Source organism: Cervus canadensis, chromosome 26 (genome assembly GCF_019320065.1).
Source record: "Cervus canadensis isolate Bull #8, Minnesota chromosome 26, ASM1932006v1, whole genome shotgun sequence".
NCBI lineage: Eukaryota > Metazoa > Chordata > Mammalia > Artiodactyla > Cervidae > Cervus > Cervus canadensis.
Genome location: NC_057411.1, coordinates 29,379,674 through 29,397,770, shown reverse-complemented (window position 1 = coordinate 29,397,770; position 18,097 = coordinate 29,379,674). Strand labels below are relative to the sequence as shown.

At 35.6% G+C, this 18,097-nt stretch overlaps 1 protein-coding gene across 1 annotated transcript in view; it reads right to left on the bottom strand.

The window, feature by feature from the left end:
- The window catches only part of MRPL1 (mitochondrial ribosomal protein L1), a 66,346-nt gene that overhangs the window by 16,014 nt on the left and 32,235 nt on the right, over positions 1-18,097 (bottom strand). Inside the window, exon 7 of the mRNA XM_043448088.1 lies at positions 10,595-10,701. Within this exon, the coding sequence (XP_043304023.1) occupies positions 10,595-10,701 (107 nt within the window). The remainder of the gene's footprint in view (positions 1-10,594; positions 10,702-18,097) is intronic.

Below are 18,097 nucleotides of genomic sequence, written 5' to 3'. Positions count from 1 at the left end.
ACATTTATATTAAAAACATTGCTTAATATAAACAACTGATTTGCTAGTTACAGGTGGCACTAGTGGTAAAGAATCCTCCTGCCAATGCAGGATATACAAGAGATGTGGGTTCGATCCCTGGATGGGGAAGATCCCCTGGGGTAGGAAAATGGCAACCCACCCTAGTATACTTGCCTGGAAAATTCCATGGACAGAGGAGCCTGGTGGGCTACAGTCAAAGGAGCCACAGAGAGTCAGACACGACAGGGCAACTAAGCAAAGTAACTGAGGCTGCATCTATCAAGCAACATTTTTTTATTAGATATTCAGTGTTATCATATTAGTAAGTTGCACATCATTGAAAAACTTCTGTGGTATTCACTTTCAAGTAATTCATATTAATCTTCCCACAAACTTATTTCTCTTTTCATGTCTTTCCAATCTGTACGTGAATGAATAAGGTGGAAGGGAAAAGTAGAAAAGAAAATAGAGAAGAAAAACTTCAGAGAGCTATTAAAAGAAGGAAAAAATAAAAGGACAGAGAAAGAGGGAGGAGGGTAGTAGGAAGGGAAAAGGGAGCCTGAAAACAAACTACATTAAAAAGAAAAAGCCTATAAATAAATCATGTCAAATAATATTCATCAAAGTGCCAAAGATGAACAATTACCTCTTCATCCAGAGACTGAAAGAGTAAAACTACCATGAATATTCAAGTGGGAAGAAAAAAGTTATAAAACTGTTCAAAAGCCTAATTATTATAATTGTTCTTAAATTAAGCCTCATCTAAACTCCACGGGGTCGCAAAGAGCTGCACATGATTGTGTGCCTAAACAAAAATCTCCTGCCTAGACTGGTGGCCAGAATTCTGGGAGCCAGGTAAGCGAAAAGGAGAGGAGGGTTTCTCAATATTCCATATACATATATTCACTTAATCTCCCTGTTTTCAGTTTTCTCAACTCCTGATCTCTCCCAGTAAGAGACCTTTGTTTTCACCTTTCCTGCCACCTACTAGCAGGGGAAAGGGCAGTTACTCAGGGTCAGGAAATATGTAAAAATCTTCAATAGTTGTCAGCTAAACCTATTTCAGAGGGTTCTTGCTCCATCCCCACACATAGCATTAACATGCAGTCCCTGTGGTATCCAGAGCCAGATCCTAGCCTTTTTAAAGATCCTGAAATTTATTTCTTTGGCTTTCTCCATTGCTGACTTAAGATTTGACATTTCCTAATCAGTTACCACTGTGGTATTCATTCCATCTTTACCTGGAAGCCTCAGAGCACATGTTATTTTCAAAAGTCCATTTGATACTTTGGAAAAGAATATTAACATTATACTACAGGCCACAATGAAAGTCTTGAGAAATTTTTTAAAAGTAGAAACTAAAAAGGATACATTCTTCAACCTTTAAGGCAGTTAAATTAGAACATACCAAAAATCTAAGCAAGTCAAAAAAGGTTCCAAAAGTTTAAAATATTCTCCCAAATAAGAATAAAAAGTACCAAGAAAATAATGACAAGAAAACTAAGTATCAAACTTGTAATTAGAGGCAAATTACACTCTTTCAGTATTAAAAAAAAAAAAACACCTCACAGATCTTATATAAAACTTAGAAAGTTAGAAAATGAACAACAAAGCAAATCTCAAGGTAATAAAAAGAGCAAATTGATAATTCATAGATAGAAAAAAATAGCAATAAATTCTAAAAATTATACTAAAAAAAGTACTTTAAAACACATATTTGAGATACCACTGGAAACTATATTCAATACACTGTGATAAACCATAATGGAAAGAATATGAAAAAGTGTATATACATGTATAATTCAATCACTTTGCTATACAGTAGAAATTAACACATAAATCAACTATACTTTAATAAAATAAATTTTAAAAAATATAAAGAAGAATGTCTTATTCTTAGGTTATGAACATAAAAATATTTAGGGATGAAGTAATATAATGCCTGCAACTTAATTTTAAGTGGTTCAGAAAATATAAAAGAATATCTACTACTTTAAGCAAACTACATATACTAGTTATTCTAAGCAAATATGACAAAATAAGTGAACCCAGGTGATGAGTATATTAGGTGTTTGTTATACCATAATTTCAACTTTCCATTCATTCAAAATTTTTCAAAATAAAAAACTGAAGAAAAAGATGTGCAGATGTGGAGGGTATTTACAAACAAGAGCTTAAGCTATTTCAAATAAGAGCTTAAATAAACTTTATTAAGCAATAAATTCCAAGAAAATCTGTAATATTTCATTATTTTCTTACCTGAAATGTTATGAATGTGATTTAATTTCTTTAGAGTTTTCTCTTCTAAAGAGATATGAACCCAAGAAGCCCCCAATGATCTAAGATAAAATGAAGATACACCATCAAGATTCCTGATTTTATGGTATTTTAAAAGATACTGCAGTTAAAAGTCATTTAAAAAAGCTTATTGTACATGGATACTTGAAAAGAATTACTTTGAAGTGAAAAATGAAAATGGCAAAAGGTGACTGAAATTATAGCAGGTCTTCAGAAAACATTCTTTTGAAAGCTAAACACTTTTTATAAAGCATGGGAAATCCCAAGAAGTTACTGTGCTAACACCAAAGCATTTAAAGGGGCCCAAACTCCAAAACATAACCTGAAACTGAGTAGATTTTAGAGTACACTGTACCCTTTGAAGAGGCAATGGCACCCCACTCCAGTACTCTTGCCTGGAAAATCCCATGGATGGAGGAGCCTGGTAGGCTGTGGTCCATGGGGTCGCTAAGAGTCAGACATGACTGAGCGACTTCACTTTCACTTTTCACTTTCACGCACTGGAGAAGGAAATGGCAACCCACTCCAGTGTTCTTGCCTGGAGAATCCCAGGGACAGGGGAGCCTGATGGGTTGACGTCTATGGGGTCGCACAGAGTCGGACACAACTGAAGTGACTCAGCAGCACCCTTTGAAAGGTCCACTGTGCATTATATCACAAATACACATTTTTATTCTGAAACTTCATCTAACTTTATTAATCCTGGAAGATTTCTAGGTTACACTTGATTTGAAAATCAAAGTCTAAAACAGATGAACACTACAGTAACTATTTCTACATATGTGAGATTCTACTGAACTGGATTCAGACATAAAAGTCAGCTAGTTACTACTTGAAAATATACACAGAAACATGGGTCAGATTTTATAGGCTCTTTCAGGCTGGACATAATAGGCCACAAGAGTCATAATTTATTACAGTATGAAATACTATGAGAGGTTAAATAACCGAATGAGCACATTCCACACTTTCCTTTAAACTACAGTTCATGTCCTTTCCTCTTGATAAATGCCCCTACTACAAGTCCTAATGCGCCATATTTTACAGCTCAAGAATTTTTTTTCCTAGTGAAAAGTTCTATCTTTGATCTCCGTCAGTCTCAGCAAATGAAACCTAACTACAACACTACCACATATGATTTTGAAATATGTGAAGAAGTCAATATTAACAAAAGTGAAGGAAGGAAGAGAGACAGAGAACATTTCAGTTTTTGACAAATATAAAGGTACTATGTGTGCCTCTGCAAAATAGGAACGTCAATATTAACAGAAAATTAGAAAGAACTTTTACTTTATCATAAAGGACATGTTAAGAAAACCAGTCAACAATGGTACTGGCTTACATTTACAAGTGATCTGGAAAAGGAGGCTGGAAGCCAAGATTCTTAAATCAAACAAGCAATCTATCAGAGAAAAAACAAAACATATTTCTGACAGCCTCTTAGCTAACATAAAATGGATTTGTGGTATGTTATAAAGTAGTAACAGACACCCTTTGAAAATTACTTCAAAGTCTTTATTCTGGCAGGTTTAAGCTACAGTATGTGGACATACATAGTATCTGGACACTGTTTAGTTTTTCTGTGTAATGTCAAAAAATACACCTGACTAAACATGCCTATAATGAATAAAGGACAACACTCTTAATTCTGACTCTTATTTTGTGAAACCTCAGGAATTAAAATTTTTACTTTCAATATTACTTACAAGGATTGTTTGAAAAGTTTAAGTTAAATTTTTACAAATTATTGATTCACTACATATAATATATATTGACGCTTTTGAACTGTGGTGTTGGAGAACACTCTTGAGAGTCCCTTGGACTACAAGAAGATCAAACCAGACAATTCTAAATAAAATCAACCCTGAATACTTATTAGAAGGACTGAGGCTGAAGCTGAAGCTCCAATACCTTGGCCACATGATCCAAAGGGCTGACTCATTAGAAAAGATCCTGATGCTGGGAAAGACTGAAGGAAGGAGAAGAAGGGGACAACAGAGGATGAGACGGCTGGAAGGCATCACCAGCTTGATGGACATGAGTTTGAGCAAGCTCCGGGAGTTGGTGATGGACAGGGAACCCTGGCGTGCTACGGTGCACGGGGTCTCAAAGAGTCGGATACGACTGGGCGTCTTAGTGCACCACACACAAAACTGTAAAAGACCATTTATAGGTCACGGGTCTGTTGTTAAAAACAGCCTCAATTGGATTTGGTCCATGGGCCATATGTAGTTTGTGGACTCTGCTCTGGATAGCCTCCTTTTATTCAAAATGAAGCGGACCCCTAACAGGCACATAATGCTGTCAGTTCCTGTTCATCCACACGCTCATTCTAAAGCCAATCTTGCACCACACAAAGCAACAACAAAACAACAAAAATAAACCTCTAGTATTTCTAACTATACAGTAACATCACCTTTGGAAATCTCAGACTGTTAAGGAAGATATATTACTGTGCTTTGAAAATATTCTTTCAAAGATTTTCTGTTAAAGTCTGTTACCTCTGATAATTATTATAAATATTTTTATGGAATAGCTATATTGTATTAGATACAATCACAGATAGATTTTTATTTTTATTCCCTTTTAAATATCTTTATTGAGGTATACTTGATAACTTTATAGAGGCATACTTTGCATGTCATATTATTCACCATTTTCTAAATCATAATTCAATGACTTTTTAAATAATTTTTTCTACCAACACCGTAAATCAGTTTTCAAACTAACGATCTCTGAAGCACATTTACTGTTAATACCTGTTTTCGCCCACCCCTTCGCCTCAGGCAACCACTAATCTTTTTGTCTTTATAGTTTTACCCCTTTTTTGTACATTTCACATAAATGTGGTTTCTGCATCTGCTTTTTTTCATCGAGCATGTTCTTGATGTTCATCCATATCATAGTATGTATCCATAGTTTGTTCCTTCTTATTGCTAAACAGTATTCCAAGAGATATGCTACACATTCTTAAAGTGTCAATCTAGCAAGTTTTGACATACATATACACTTACTGGTGGCTCAGATGGTAAAGAATCTGCCCACAGTGCAGGAAACCTGGGTTTGATTTCCAGGTTGGGAAAATCCCCTGGAGAAAGGAATGGCTAACCACTCCAGTATTCTTACCTGGAGAATTTCATGGGCAGAGGAGACTGGCAGGCTACAGTCCATGGGGTCATAAAGAGTAGGACACGACTGAACATCTAACACTTGCACATACTCCTGAAACCATCACCAGTCAGAATAACAGACAGGTCAATCACGTCCCCAGTTCCTTGTGCTTCTTTGTCATCCCTCATTCCCACCCTGTCCCAGCCACCTTGTCCCGAAAGCAACTTCCAGTCTGTCTTCTGTCACTATATATCACTTTGTATTTGTCAGAATTTTATATAAATGGAATCATGCAGTATGTACTTTCGTCTGCCCTTTTCATTCAGCACAATATTTTAAAAATTCATTCATATTAGAGCATGTATCAATGTTTCTTTTTATTATTAAAGAAAATTCAATTGTATAGAACAACAAAGTTTGTTTATACATTTACATGTGACGTGTTTCTGGGTTTTGGCTATTACAAATAAATCTGATGTAAGCATCTGTTTACAAATCTTTGCATAAGCATATGCTTTCATTTCTCCTGAGCAAATATCTAAATGTGAAGTGATGGGATCATATAGTAGGTGGGTTAAACTTGTGAATCTACAGAACTGTTTGCCAAAGAGGTTTCATCATTTACATCCCCACAGCAACATATGAGCATTCCAGTCACTCCACATCCTCACCAACGTTGGTATGATCAGTTTTTTAAATTTTAGACACTCTAGTAGATGTACAGTGGTATCTTGCTGTCATTTTAAATTGTATTTCCATAATGACTGATAATGTTGAGCATATTTCAATGTTTGTCATTTATCTGCCATGTGTCTGTCATACCTTCATGAGGTATTTCAAATCTTCTGATTTTTAAAACTAGACTGTTTAATTGTTGAGTTTTAAGAGTTCTTTATATATTATGGATTTATCAGAGAGATGATTTGCAAATATTTCATCCCAATCTGTGATTTATTTTTTCATTCTCTTAACAGCTTTTTTAAAGAGAAAAAGCTTTTAATTTTTAAAAAGTATGAATTACCGATTTGTTATTTTTGTAGATCATGCTTTTGGTTTATATCTAAGAAATTATTCCCTAACCCAACTTTTTCTTCTAGAAGTTTTATAATTTTAAACTTTATATTTAGGTCTTTGATACATTTTGAGGTAATTAAGTATGGTATGAAGTGTGGATCAAAGTTCATTTTATCTCATATAGATATCTAATTGTTCCAGTGCCATTTGTTGAAAAGTCTATTGCTTTGCCATTAAAAATGCTTCTGTACATTATTTTAAATCAGTTGTCCATATGTGTTTTATACTTTTCTTCTGACTCTCTATTCCACTGATTGTTTTGTTTCTTGACATCAATATCACATTGTCTAAATTACTGTAGCTTTATAAATCTTTAAGTCAGATAGACCTCCAACTTTGTTCTTTGTCAAGGCTATTTTGACTCACCCAGGTCCTTTGTATTTCCACATGAATTTTAGAATCATGTCAATTCTACAAAAAACTTCAACGGGGTTTTGATCTGTACAGTCTATACATTACTTTAGGGACAACTGATATCTTCACACTATTAAGTTTACTGATCCATGAACACAGTTCATCTTATCATTTCCTTAGATCTATTTAATTTTTCTTGACTATGTTTTGAAGTTTCCAGTGTATGGATTTTTCACATCTTTTATCAGATTTATCCCTAAGTATTTCATATTTATTTAATATTACTTTGGCATTCCTTAGTTTTAAATTTTAATTTCCAAATGTTCATTACTGTTATATAGAAGCAAACTGATTTCCATATATTAACCTTGTATTCTGAAACTTACTTAACTCACTTCCTTGTTCTAGTAGCTGAATCATGTCATCTTATGAGAAACGACAGTTTTATTCTTCCTTTCTAATCGGGATGTCTCTTTTTCCTGCCTGAATACACCTCCTAGAATTCTTAGATTAACGATGAAAAGAAGTGGTAAGAGTGGATATCCGTATCTTGGTCCTGATCTTAGGAGGAAAGCATTCAGCCTTTCATTACTATGTATGATATCAGCTGTTGATTTTTCTTAGATGTTCTTTACCAGGTTGAGGACATTAACTTGCATTCCTAGTTTGCTGAGACTTTTTAATAAGAAATGAGTATTGGATTCTGTCAAATGTTTTCTCTATATCTACAGAAATGATCACATGACTTGATTTTTAGTTAGTTGAAATGAACCCTGAATAATCATTGCAAGGACTGATCCTGCAGCTGAAGCTCCGATACTTTGGCCACCTGATGCAAAGAGCTGACTCACGGAAAAGACCATGATGCTGGGAACGATTGAGGGCAAGAGGAAAAGGGCACAACAGAGGATGAGATGGTTGGATGGCATCACGGACTCAATGAGTTTGAGCAAATTCAGGGAGATAGTGAAGGACAGGGAAAGCCTGGCATGCTGCAGTTCATGGGGTCGCAAAGAATCAGACATGACTTAGCCGAACAACAACAAAGAAATGTGGTAAATTGTAGTCATTGTTAAGTGTTAAACTAACCTGTATTTCTAGGATAAGCCCTACGTAATCATGACATGTTATTCTTTTACACACTGCTAGATTCTATTTGCTAAAGTTTAGCTTATAATTTTAATATTTACATTTGTGAATGATGCTGGACTGTCATTTCCTTTGCCTGGTTTTGATATCAAGATAATGCTGATTGCTTTAGGTGTGTGTGTGGGGGTGTGTGTGTAATTAAAGTCCCTGTTACTCCATCTTAGCCAGAAGTGTGTGCATGTGTGTGCGCGCTAAATCACTCAGTCATGTGTGACTCTCTGCAACCCCAGAGACTGTAGCCTGCCAGGCTCTTCTGTCCATGGTATTCTCCAGGCAAGAACACTGGAGTGGGTTGCCATGCCCTCCTCCAGGGGATCTTCCCAACCCAGCGATCAAACCCATGTCTCTTATGTCTCCTGCATTGGTAGGCGGGTTCTTTACCACTAGCACCACCTGGCAAGCCTAGAATTTTTTTTTTATAGCTATTAGGTCATTATCTCATCCACTCCTTCCTAATCTACAAAGTGTATACCAACAACATCATTTTATATATAGGGAAAATAGAGAAAGGGGGAAAACTGAGGCTCATAAAGTTCTAACAGTTCTAACCCAGAACTGAGATTTGAATCCACACATATGAAACCATTCTTTAAACATCCTACTCTACTATAGTATTTTAGTAGTACTCAAAAAGATTCTGTTTAAGCACAGATTAATTTATTTTTCATTAAAAAAAAAGCATTATATCTCTAAAAAACCCAGGTAAGTCTGGTCTGAAGCCCAAGTCTCAATCACTATGTTATTTGTTAAAAAGGATGAATGATATGCCATGGTTTATTATACACTGAGTCAGGATATATACATAAATTATTACCTATTCAATATACTGAAAACATTACTTAAGAAAAAGGTAAAACTAGGGACAAAGAGTCTTATAAAGATACTTTACAGACCCAAAAAGTCAAACCAAAAGAGTAACAAAATAGCTGATAGATACCATTCTAAAGTTTTTAGTTAATCTTCAAAACCATACTATGAAATAGATGTTACTATATAAATTTTATAGATGAGGAAGTTTGAGATACAACAACATTAAGAAACTTGTTTAGGAGGGGCAATATAGGAATAAGGGGTTAAAGAGGTATAAACTACTATGTATAAAATAGGCTACAAGGATATATTGTACAACATGGGGAATATAGACAATATTTTATAAAAATATAAATGGAGTATAACCTCTAAAATATGTGAGTCACTATATTGGACACCTGTAACATATAATATTGTATATCAACCACACTTCAATTTAAAAAAATTGAAAAAAGAAAAGAAATTTGTCCAAAACCTGCCATCCTTTAAGTAGCAGAACAGGTAGTCAAGCCTAAGTCTCTACAGCTCCAGAATATGATCTTAAAATTCATATTTGGTTTCTGCTTGTGTTTCACATTACAATGTTGTCTTCCCTGAGAAAGAAGACGCACAGCCAAGGGCCTTTTGGGAACAAGAAAACTCCAACATCAGATTCCAGCAGAGCTAGTGCCAAAAGAATTAGAGCTAAGCTTTGATGATACTGGAGGTGATATGGGGTTTCCCAATCCCTGCCTCGAATAAACTTGTTTTGCCCCCTTTTTGCAGCAAGTTTTCCTCCCATAAAACTAGCAAAGGGCCCTTTATATATTTCTGATGACCTGCAATACGCTCAGCTCATGAGCTTGGACTTCTAGCTGTTGGCTTTAATGTAGAATTGCTCTCAGGAGTAGCATGGGAGGAGGAATAACAGCTCTTCAAGTAATTCAAGTTATGAGGCAAGATGGTGTAAGCCTAAAGAGCGTGGACTCTTGAGACTCCCGAGGTTCAAATACCTAGTATACCTCATACTAGCTGTGAGACATTAGAAAAATTATTTAATCTCTTTGGGATTCCATCTCTGCATCTATAAAACAGAGATGGTAATTCACCTCTCACAGGGTTCAGGATTAAAAGAACATATGAAAAGTGTTTAGAATAGTGCCTGGCACTTGGTTAACATTGTGTAAATTTGGCTAACAATATTATTATAGTTATTGCATAGGAAAAAAATTATATACATTAAATAGGTATGTTAGAAATTCTATAGTTTTAAAAAAAATACTAACAAAAACTATATGTTTTAAAACACAGTCCTCTACAAATCTGACTTATCTATATTAATGTCTCAAAAATGACTTTGGAAATTAATTTCCAGCATCTTCTGTAAGTGGGAAGTTTTTAAAACATAAGCAGGGATAATCAGAAACAATTTATTAAAATCAAATTACTCAATTCCCATAAGGTAGTATTAAATATTTACTACAGACTCAGCATTATGCAATATCCTATAAGATATATATAAGATCTAGACCCAACTCCCGAAACACTTAAAATATTAGAGAGTAAAAATAACACAGAATTGACGAACAAAGCAAAGTACAAGAAAATGTCAGAGAGTGGCATGTAACTCTAGAAAAGGACTTCTACAGCACCATTAAAATGTATGAATTCAATCCACAAAAAAAGTATGTATATATTTAGTGCCACTCCTAATGCTAGTGACAAGGACAAGTTCAAAGGACTGGTATGTTATAAATTATTAATGAATCACTTCAGCAAAAAAGAAAGGGGTTACTGAATAATATTCACTATAACTTACTGTTGCTATTTTGGTCTTCAGAAAGTTCTCCCTTTCTTCATCTACCTTAATTTCAATTCCAGTTTTAAATAATTCAAGCATTTTGGGGATGTCCCGGCCAACGGAATCTGGTTAGAAAAACAAGAAATCCAAACTTATCACTATATCTAAACAAGTAGCAAAAATTACTAAATAAGAGAAACATCCAACCCAAGTTAAGATATAAAAAATGATTTGTGGAAAACAGACTTTGAGTGAGTGAGTGAGTGAAGTCACTCAGTTGTGTTCGACTCTTTGCGACCCCATGGACTAATGTAACCCACTAGGCTCCTCCGTCCATGGGATTCTCCAGGCAAGAATACCGGAGTGGGTTGCCATTTCCTTCTCCAGGGGATCTTCCGGACCCAGGGATTGAACCCAGGTCTCCCACATTGCAGGCAGGCGCTTTAACCTCTGAGCCACCAGGGAAGCCCAAACAGACTTTAGCGTGGCCCATATCCTTGTGTTCATGCCCTTGTATGATACTCTCCCACTGAGTGTGGATGAGACCTGCAACATGCTTCTAAGCAAGAGACATGATGATTATGCATAACTGATTACATGACATAAAAATGCAATGCTTATCTTGAAGGAGTCTCTCTCCCTACTGGCTTTGAAGAAGCAAGATACAATGTTGTCAGGGGGCATATGGAGAGAGCTATGAGCCAAGAAACTGAGACCCTCAGTCCAGAAACCTGAGAGGAACTGGATTCTGCCAAAAAGCCATATGAATCTGGAAGTGAACCCTCCTTAGTCAAAACTCAGATAAAACCACGGCTCCAGCTGATACCCTGATTGGAGCTTTGAGACACTGAAGCAGAAAATGTAGCTTAGCTGTACACATATTCCTGATATACAGACGCTGAGATAGTAAATGTGTGTTGTTTTAAGCCACTAAATCTGTGATATTATTGTTCCACAGTAATAAACAATAAATAAGTGTATACAATGATGATGCTTATCAAACTTCAGAAACATTGACGGCAAATTAAAACCTATAGAATAACACATGATAAAAGCTGAAACAGGGGAGTCTTGAAATCTCTGAAGAACATTTTACTTACCTTTACACGAAATTCATCTGACCTGCCTTACCATAAGGAAGGAATTAGAAAAGCAGCAAGAGCTAGCAGTAGAAATAATATCTCAGTGAGTGATACAGTCTGGAGGCAGCTCATTACTACACCAACGGTTACAGAAACTGGCATGAACAAAGAGATAAAAATTGAAACTTGACTGGATTCTAATGCCACTTTGTCCTCCATTAGGGTAGAGAAAAAGATGCAGTTGAATAAACAAAAAGAGAAAAAAGGAATCAAGGTAAAAACTAAGAATTTTCAAAGGATCATGCAGGAGACTCCAAACATACATTATACCCTGCTAACCTTTAATCATCAACATTTTAACTCAAATTTAACATATAAAAATATATATATTTTTTAGTTTTACCTTAAACTTTTTAAATTCATTTTTTATTGAAGTAACAGTTGAATTATAGCACTGTATTAATTACTGCTATACACCCAAGTGATTCAGTTATATACATATATATATACACATTATTTTTCACATTCTTTTCCATTATGGTTTATCACACTATATACTAGGACCTTGTTGCTTATCCAGTTTATATATATATTATATATATATATAAATGCACATATGTGGAATCTAGAAAAATGGTACAGATGAACTTATTTGCAAAGCAGAAACAGAGACACAGACATAAAGAACAAATGTATGGACACCAAGGAGGGAAGAGGGATGGGGTGGGATGAACTGGGAGATTGAGACTGAGATATACATATATATATATATATATACACACTACTATGTATAAAACAAACTAATGAGAACCTCCTGTTTAGCATACGTAGGTAACTCTACACTATGCTCTGTGGTGACCTAGGTAAGAATGAAATCCAAAAAAGAGGAGTTATACGTTAAAAAGAAAAAAACTACCTGCTGACTGACCTGAATCTGTACCTACCACCCTGCTTTCCTTCCTGTCATATGGATGAACTGTCTGCGTTCTTATGGAGGTCAATGCTCTTCATCTAAGCGCTGGATCCCATACCTCCTCACCAATGCAGCGACACCATCCCTCCCTCTGTCTACACTGTCAGCTTCCCCAGATCATCAGCAGTTGACAAACTTGCTATAAAACGTTCCATCTTAAAACAAAATACTGCCTTTCAACAACCATCTAATATTTTCTGAAGAACGCTAAGTTTTACAAAAAAGTTGTCCGTCCTTTCTGTCTCAGCTTCCTTTCCTTCCATTTTCTCTCGGACCTTCCTCCACCAAGTTACATCCCTAACACTCCACTGAGAATGATCCTGTGTTCCTCTGACTTGACCCATCAACAGTAGTTCACAGACTATGTCCCCCCGCTTCCTACTGCATCATGACTTGTCCTCTGAGACTCTGTTCTCACTGGCTGTTCATTCCATTCCTGCTGGCTGAGCTACCCTTACTTGGCCGATTTCTAAAAGGTGGACTACCCGAGGGTTCAGTTACATGACCTCTCTTTTTCTACCCACAGACACCCTTTAAGTGATCTCTTTAAACAGTTTAAACATACTGCTTTAAACATTTACCCACTGATAACTGTCAAATTTATATTTCTGGCCACAAGTTCTCTCATGAGCTCCGTATCTCCACCCAAATGCAGGTAGGTAATTAATACGGAGTACAACATGAAAAATGTTTGCTGAAAGAATGAACAAATTAATGACTTCATAATTTTGAGTCTGATATTGCAGGGCTGTTGTAATGATAATGAAGTGGGAAAGGACAGGGCTTAAGGAAGAGTTCCTTATTAAAACATATTAAAGTGAAGGTGTTGATGGAATACTGAATACACAGAAATAAGAAACTGGAAAAAAGTGACAGACCAGGGATAATGACGTATTAATATATTTGAGTTTTTTAAACCAGTTCCATCCTAAAACAATCACAAATAAAACCTCCTTCCTTTGAACTTACATATTTTTTTCCTCTCTCCCTTTTTTAACCAAAACATGTTGATGTGAATTTGCATTTCCCTAATAACCAACATGAGTTTGAGCAAACTCCAGGAGTTGGTGATGGATAGGGAGGCCTGGCGTGCTGCAATTCATGGGGTCGCAAAGAGTCGGGCACGACTGAGCAACTGAACTGAATAACCAACATTATTGGTTGGAGAATGAGCTGGTTGGATGGCATCATCGACCCAATGCACCTGAGTATGGGCAAACTCCGGCAGATAGAAAAGGACAGGGAAGCCTGGTGTACTGCAGTCCATGGGGTAGCAAAGAGATTTCCTGAATTTCCTTCGGTTTCTGATTTCTGACTTAACTGTTATAACCAGAAATCACACTCTGTATGATTGCAAGCCTTTTAAATTTATTAAGACTTGTGTTAAAACCCAGCAAATGGTCTAACCTGAATGTTCCACGTACTCTTGAAAAGCGTACACCAAACACTTATTAAGTGAGGCATTATCCAGCTAGCAATAAAGTCAAGTTGGTTGACAGTATTGTTCAAATCTTTTATGTACTTCCCGATTTTCTATATATATGTTCTATCAGTTATTAAGAGAAGATTAAAATCTCCAACTGTACTTGTTTAGCTTATTTCTCTTTTCAATTCTGTCAGTTTGTGCTTCATGTATTTTGTGGCTCTCTCTGTAGCTGAGCATGTCTTTTTATTGTTATAAAATATCCACCTTTTTCTCTAGTAAACTCCTTATCTTAAAAGTTTATTATGTCTGGTATTAAAACAGCCAACTCAGTTCTCTAATGGTTAATGTTTTCACGGTGTATTTTTACTCTTCAGTTTCCTTTCAGCTTTTTTGTGTGTATGAATATGAAGTGTGTCTCCCGTAGACAGAATATAATTGGACTGTTTTTTCATCGTCTTATAATTTCTGCCTCTTGGTTGAAGTGTTTATTCAATTTCCAATTAACCTGACTGATGATATGGCTGGATTTAGGTCTCTATTTTGATATAAATCTTTTATTTGTCTCATCTCATTTGTTTCTCTGCTCTATACTGCTTTCTTTTGTTTTCAACAAAAAAATTGTGTGTATGTTATTACTTGTTCTAGAGATTACAATGTGCATATCTATTTATCACAACCTACTTCATCTTAACACTTACTTCCAGAAAACAATAGATTTGTGCCCCTCCATCCTTCCTATCTCATTTCATCACGATGTTATTGTCATGCCCAAACCTGCTTCAGCTCCTATGTATCTATCTTTAAAATCATATTCACTGGACTACTCAAGGAGGAAACTAGGGACTCATTCAAGACTTCTCTCTCTCCCTTACCTTCCACACCTAATCAGTAACTCCTGTTAATTTTACCTCCTCACTAACCCGCAACAGCCTTCCTCTTCTCCGTCTTCACTGTCACTGCTCAGATTCTGCCCTTATTCCTCTTCCCCCTCGCCCGCTGCATTCACTACATTACTGGTCTCTGTTCTTAAAGTTTCATTATCTTCACATCGCCACCCTGCCACTTACACAGCTCCCATACAGAGTCATGCTAACAAGCAAATCCTATTTCACTCCTCTGAGCAACAGATTTCAACAGCACCTACCTTCACAGAGGATAAAATCTAATCTCCATGGTATATCACACAAAGTCCTCCATGATCTGGCCCCCTGCTTATCACTGCTAACCCCACTGACCTATCAGATAGCACATTATGTAACAAACGATAGAAAGCTAGTTATAGTTTTCTGAACACAACTGGCTGACTCACACTTTTGTGCATTAGAACAGGCCATTTCTTCTACCTGGAATGTTCTCCCCATGAATGTCAGGAAAGAAAATGCCTATATATGGTTAAACTCTCAACTTCACTGCTACCTTCTTTATATAATCTGATTCTACAAGGTGCTCCCCATTCCTCTAAGCACTTTGTACATTTTCCACTAGTACACTTTCTGCATCTTAGAGTAGCAGTTTGTTACTATCTCTCACCTGTCAATTTTCATCTCCTTAAAGATGGGAACTGTCTGTTCATCTTTTAATCTTCAGCACTAAGTGTACTGCCTGGCACACAGTAGACACCCAATAAATACCTGTTGATTCAATAAATGAGCTATAAAGGTAGAAATGATATCTGAAGCCATGAAAAAGAACGAGTTCTAAAATAATTAGGAAAAAATTTTTTACAAAAAGAAGAAAGTAATTATGGAACATGCATAGCTACTTTAGGAATTGTAGGAAGTCAATAGTGACAGAGGGTCATATGCATCATGTACTTAGCCTGTGCTAAGCTCGTGCACATTATAGTAAAAACACCATGGGGACATGTTGTCATGAAACCCATTTTGCAGATGAAAAACACAAAGGCACAAAAATGTTCAAAAATTTGTTCAAAGTCACAGTGAGAGATAAAGCCAAGACAGAAAGAGGTCTATGCTAGCCACTCTTTAATTCTGCTTTTCAACATAGCCCAAGGTTAAATCTTTCCCACTATTTTCAGGGCTTTTAGATTATGTAGTTAGCCTCCTCTTTCTCTGTTTCCTTTTTTCTCTGTGCTTTTACATTTGTCTACTTTTCTCCTCTTTCTTTTCCTTTCTCTTCTCCTAATTCTATTTAATTTTCGTAATGAACAAAACCTATACTAACATGTAGGTATTTCACACTAATGTACCTTCTCTCTTTTTCACCAGGGACTATGACAGGGATAAAGAGAATGTAAGAAGGCAGGGAAGACAAAGAAGGAGTAGTTAGGGAAAAAAAGTGTTAAGATTGTACAGTGTAAAAATTAGTTTCAAGAAAAAGAGAAAATTAAAAACAGACCTTTAAATGTGACAAAAGAAAGAACAGAGATTAGTAGTGAGAGCAACATTTGAGCTGAGTTATGAGAGAAAAGTATGTAAGGAAGAATAACAACTTGAAAAGAAATAGAGACAGTCAACCACTAAAGAGACCTGCCTGAGAAGCGTGGTATGAGACAACAGAAAGAAGTAGATCACTGCTATAGAGGACAGTGGAATCAAAGAAAGGTTTTGAGGTCATGTGTTTTGTTTTGGTTTATTTCTTTAACTAGAGAAATCTGAGTTAATTAAATTAAAAATAAATGCTCAGTAAGTCAGTTTGTCTAGTGCAGAAAACAAAACTATTCACCCTGTACCAGTAAGGACTTTCTCTTGTTCACAGCCATCACATTAAAGGCTTGACACATATGATATGTTTGTTGAGTACCCACTATGTGCCAGGTGCTATTCTAGGTCATGGGACTATACTAGTGGACAAAACTAAAAATGCCCTTATGCTAATGGAAGAAATTGAACACACACCCACAAACTAAAAATGTAAGATGCCAAGATTGATAAGCCTTAAAAGAAAGAACGTAAAAACACAACAATGAGAAATCTAGTGGTAATGGGAAGTGGAGATTAATATTTAAATAGGATGGTCACAGAAGGTGTCTCCATCTAGGTGATACTTGAATGAGAATGTGAGTCAGACAAATTAGTAAAAAGCATTACAGACAGATGGGACAATGAATCCAAAGACCTGAGAAGGGAGAAAACTTAGTGTGTATGAGGAACGGCAAGGAAGCAACTACGGCTAGATAAGGGAAATAAAGAAGATCAATAGAACCAGTTGTAATATATCACTAATTCATCTATAGCAATAATAATCATACCTAATCATCACTGGAATCTTTCACACATAAATAGTTTTTAAACTATTTATACATGAGAGGGGGAAATTTAGAAAAATTTCAAATTTGTTACCCTGCAAAAATTCCATTTGCTTTATCATTTTTCTTCATATGACCAAAGAATTCTAATTGTTTCAATAATGCAAACAATACTCTTAAGAAACGCATGTTGATCTATGAGATAAAAATAACTGACATTAGATTTCAATCATTTTATATCCATTACTCTCAAATAGGATACAAAAGCAACTTCCTTACAGAAAGCAGTGTCCTACTCAATAGATGTGAATACTCTATAGACAAGTCTGCTGGAATATCCTTTGACAAGACTCCAACTGCAACACTGATGTTCAGTTCTAAGAGCTATGTGTTAACAGAACATACAGTAGTGGGTCCAATTTTCTAATCATGTCCCTTACCTGCCAACAACTTAATATGCTTTAAAAGAATTCAACTGTTCCTACATATGCCATAGTACCTACTATGACTTAATATGTATAATAGAAAACTGATTCCATTAAGTCAAGATATTTTCATACTAGTATTTTCTGTTTAGTAAATGTTAGTAAGATTAGGAATAAAGAAAACTTTTAAAGTATCAACAAAATATATCTATGTCAGATACGAAAAAATGTTAGAGGTTACACTGTGGCAGGGAGCTGGGGGGAAGCTAGTTGACAAGGAAAATGAAACCCAATTTCTTCCAAAGAAATTTTAAAAAGCAAGTTTTAAATGTCTTTTTTTTGATGAGATAAAAAAGAAATACTAAGAAAATATGCCAAATGTGCATTGGAAAAAAATAGAGAACTTG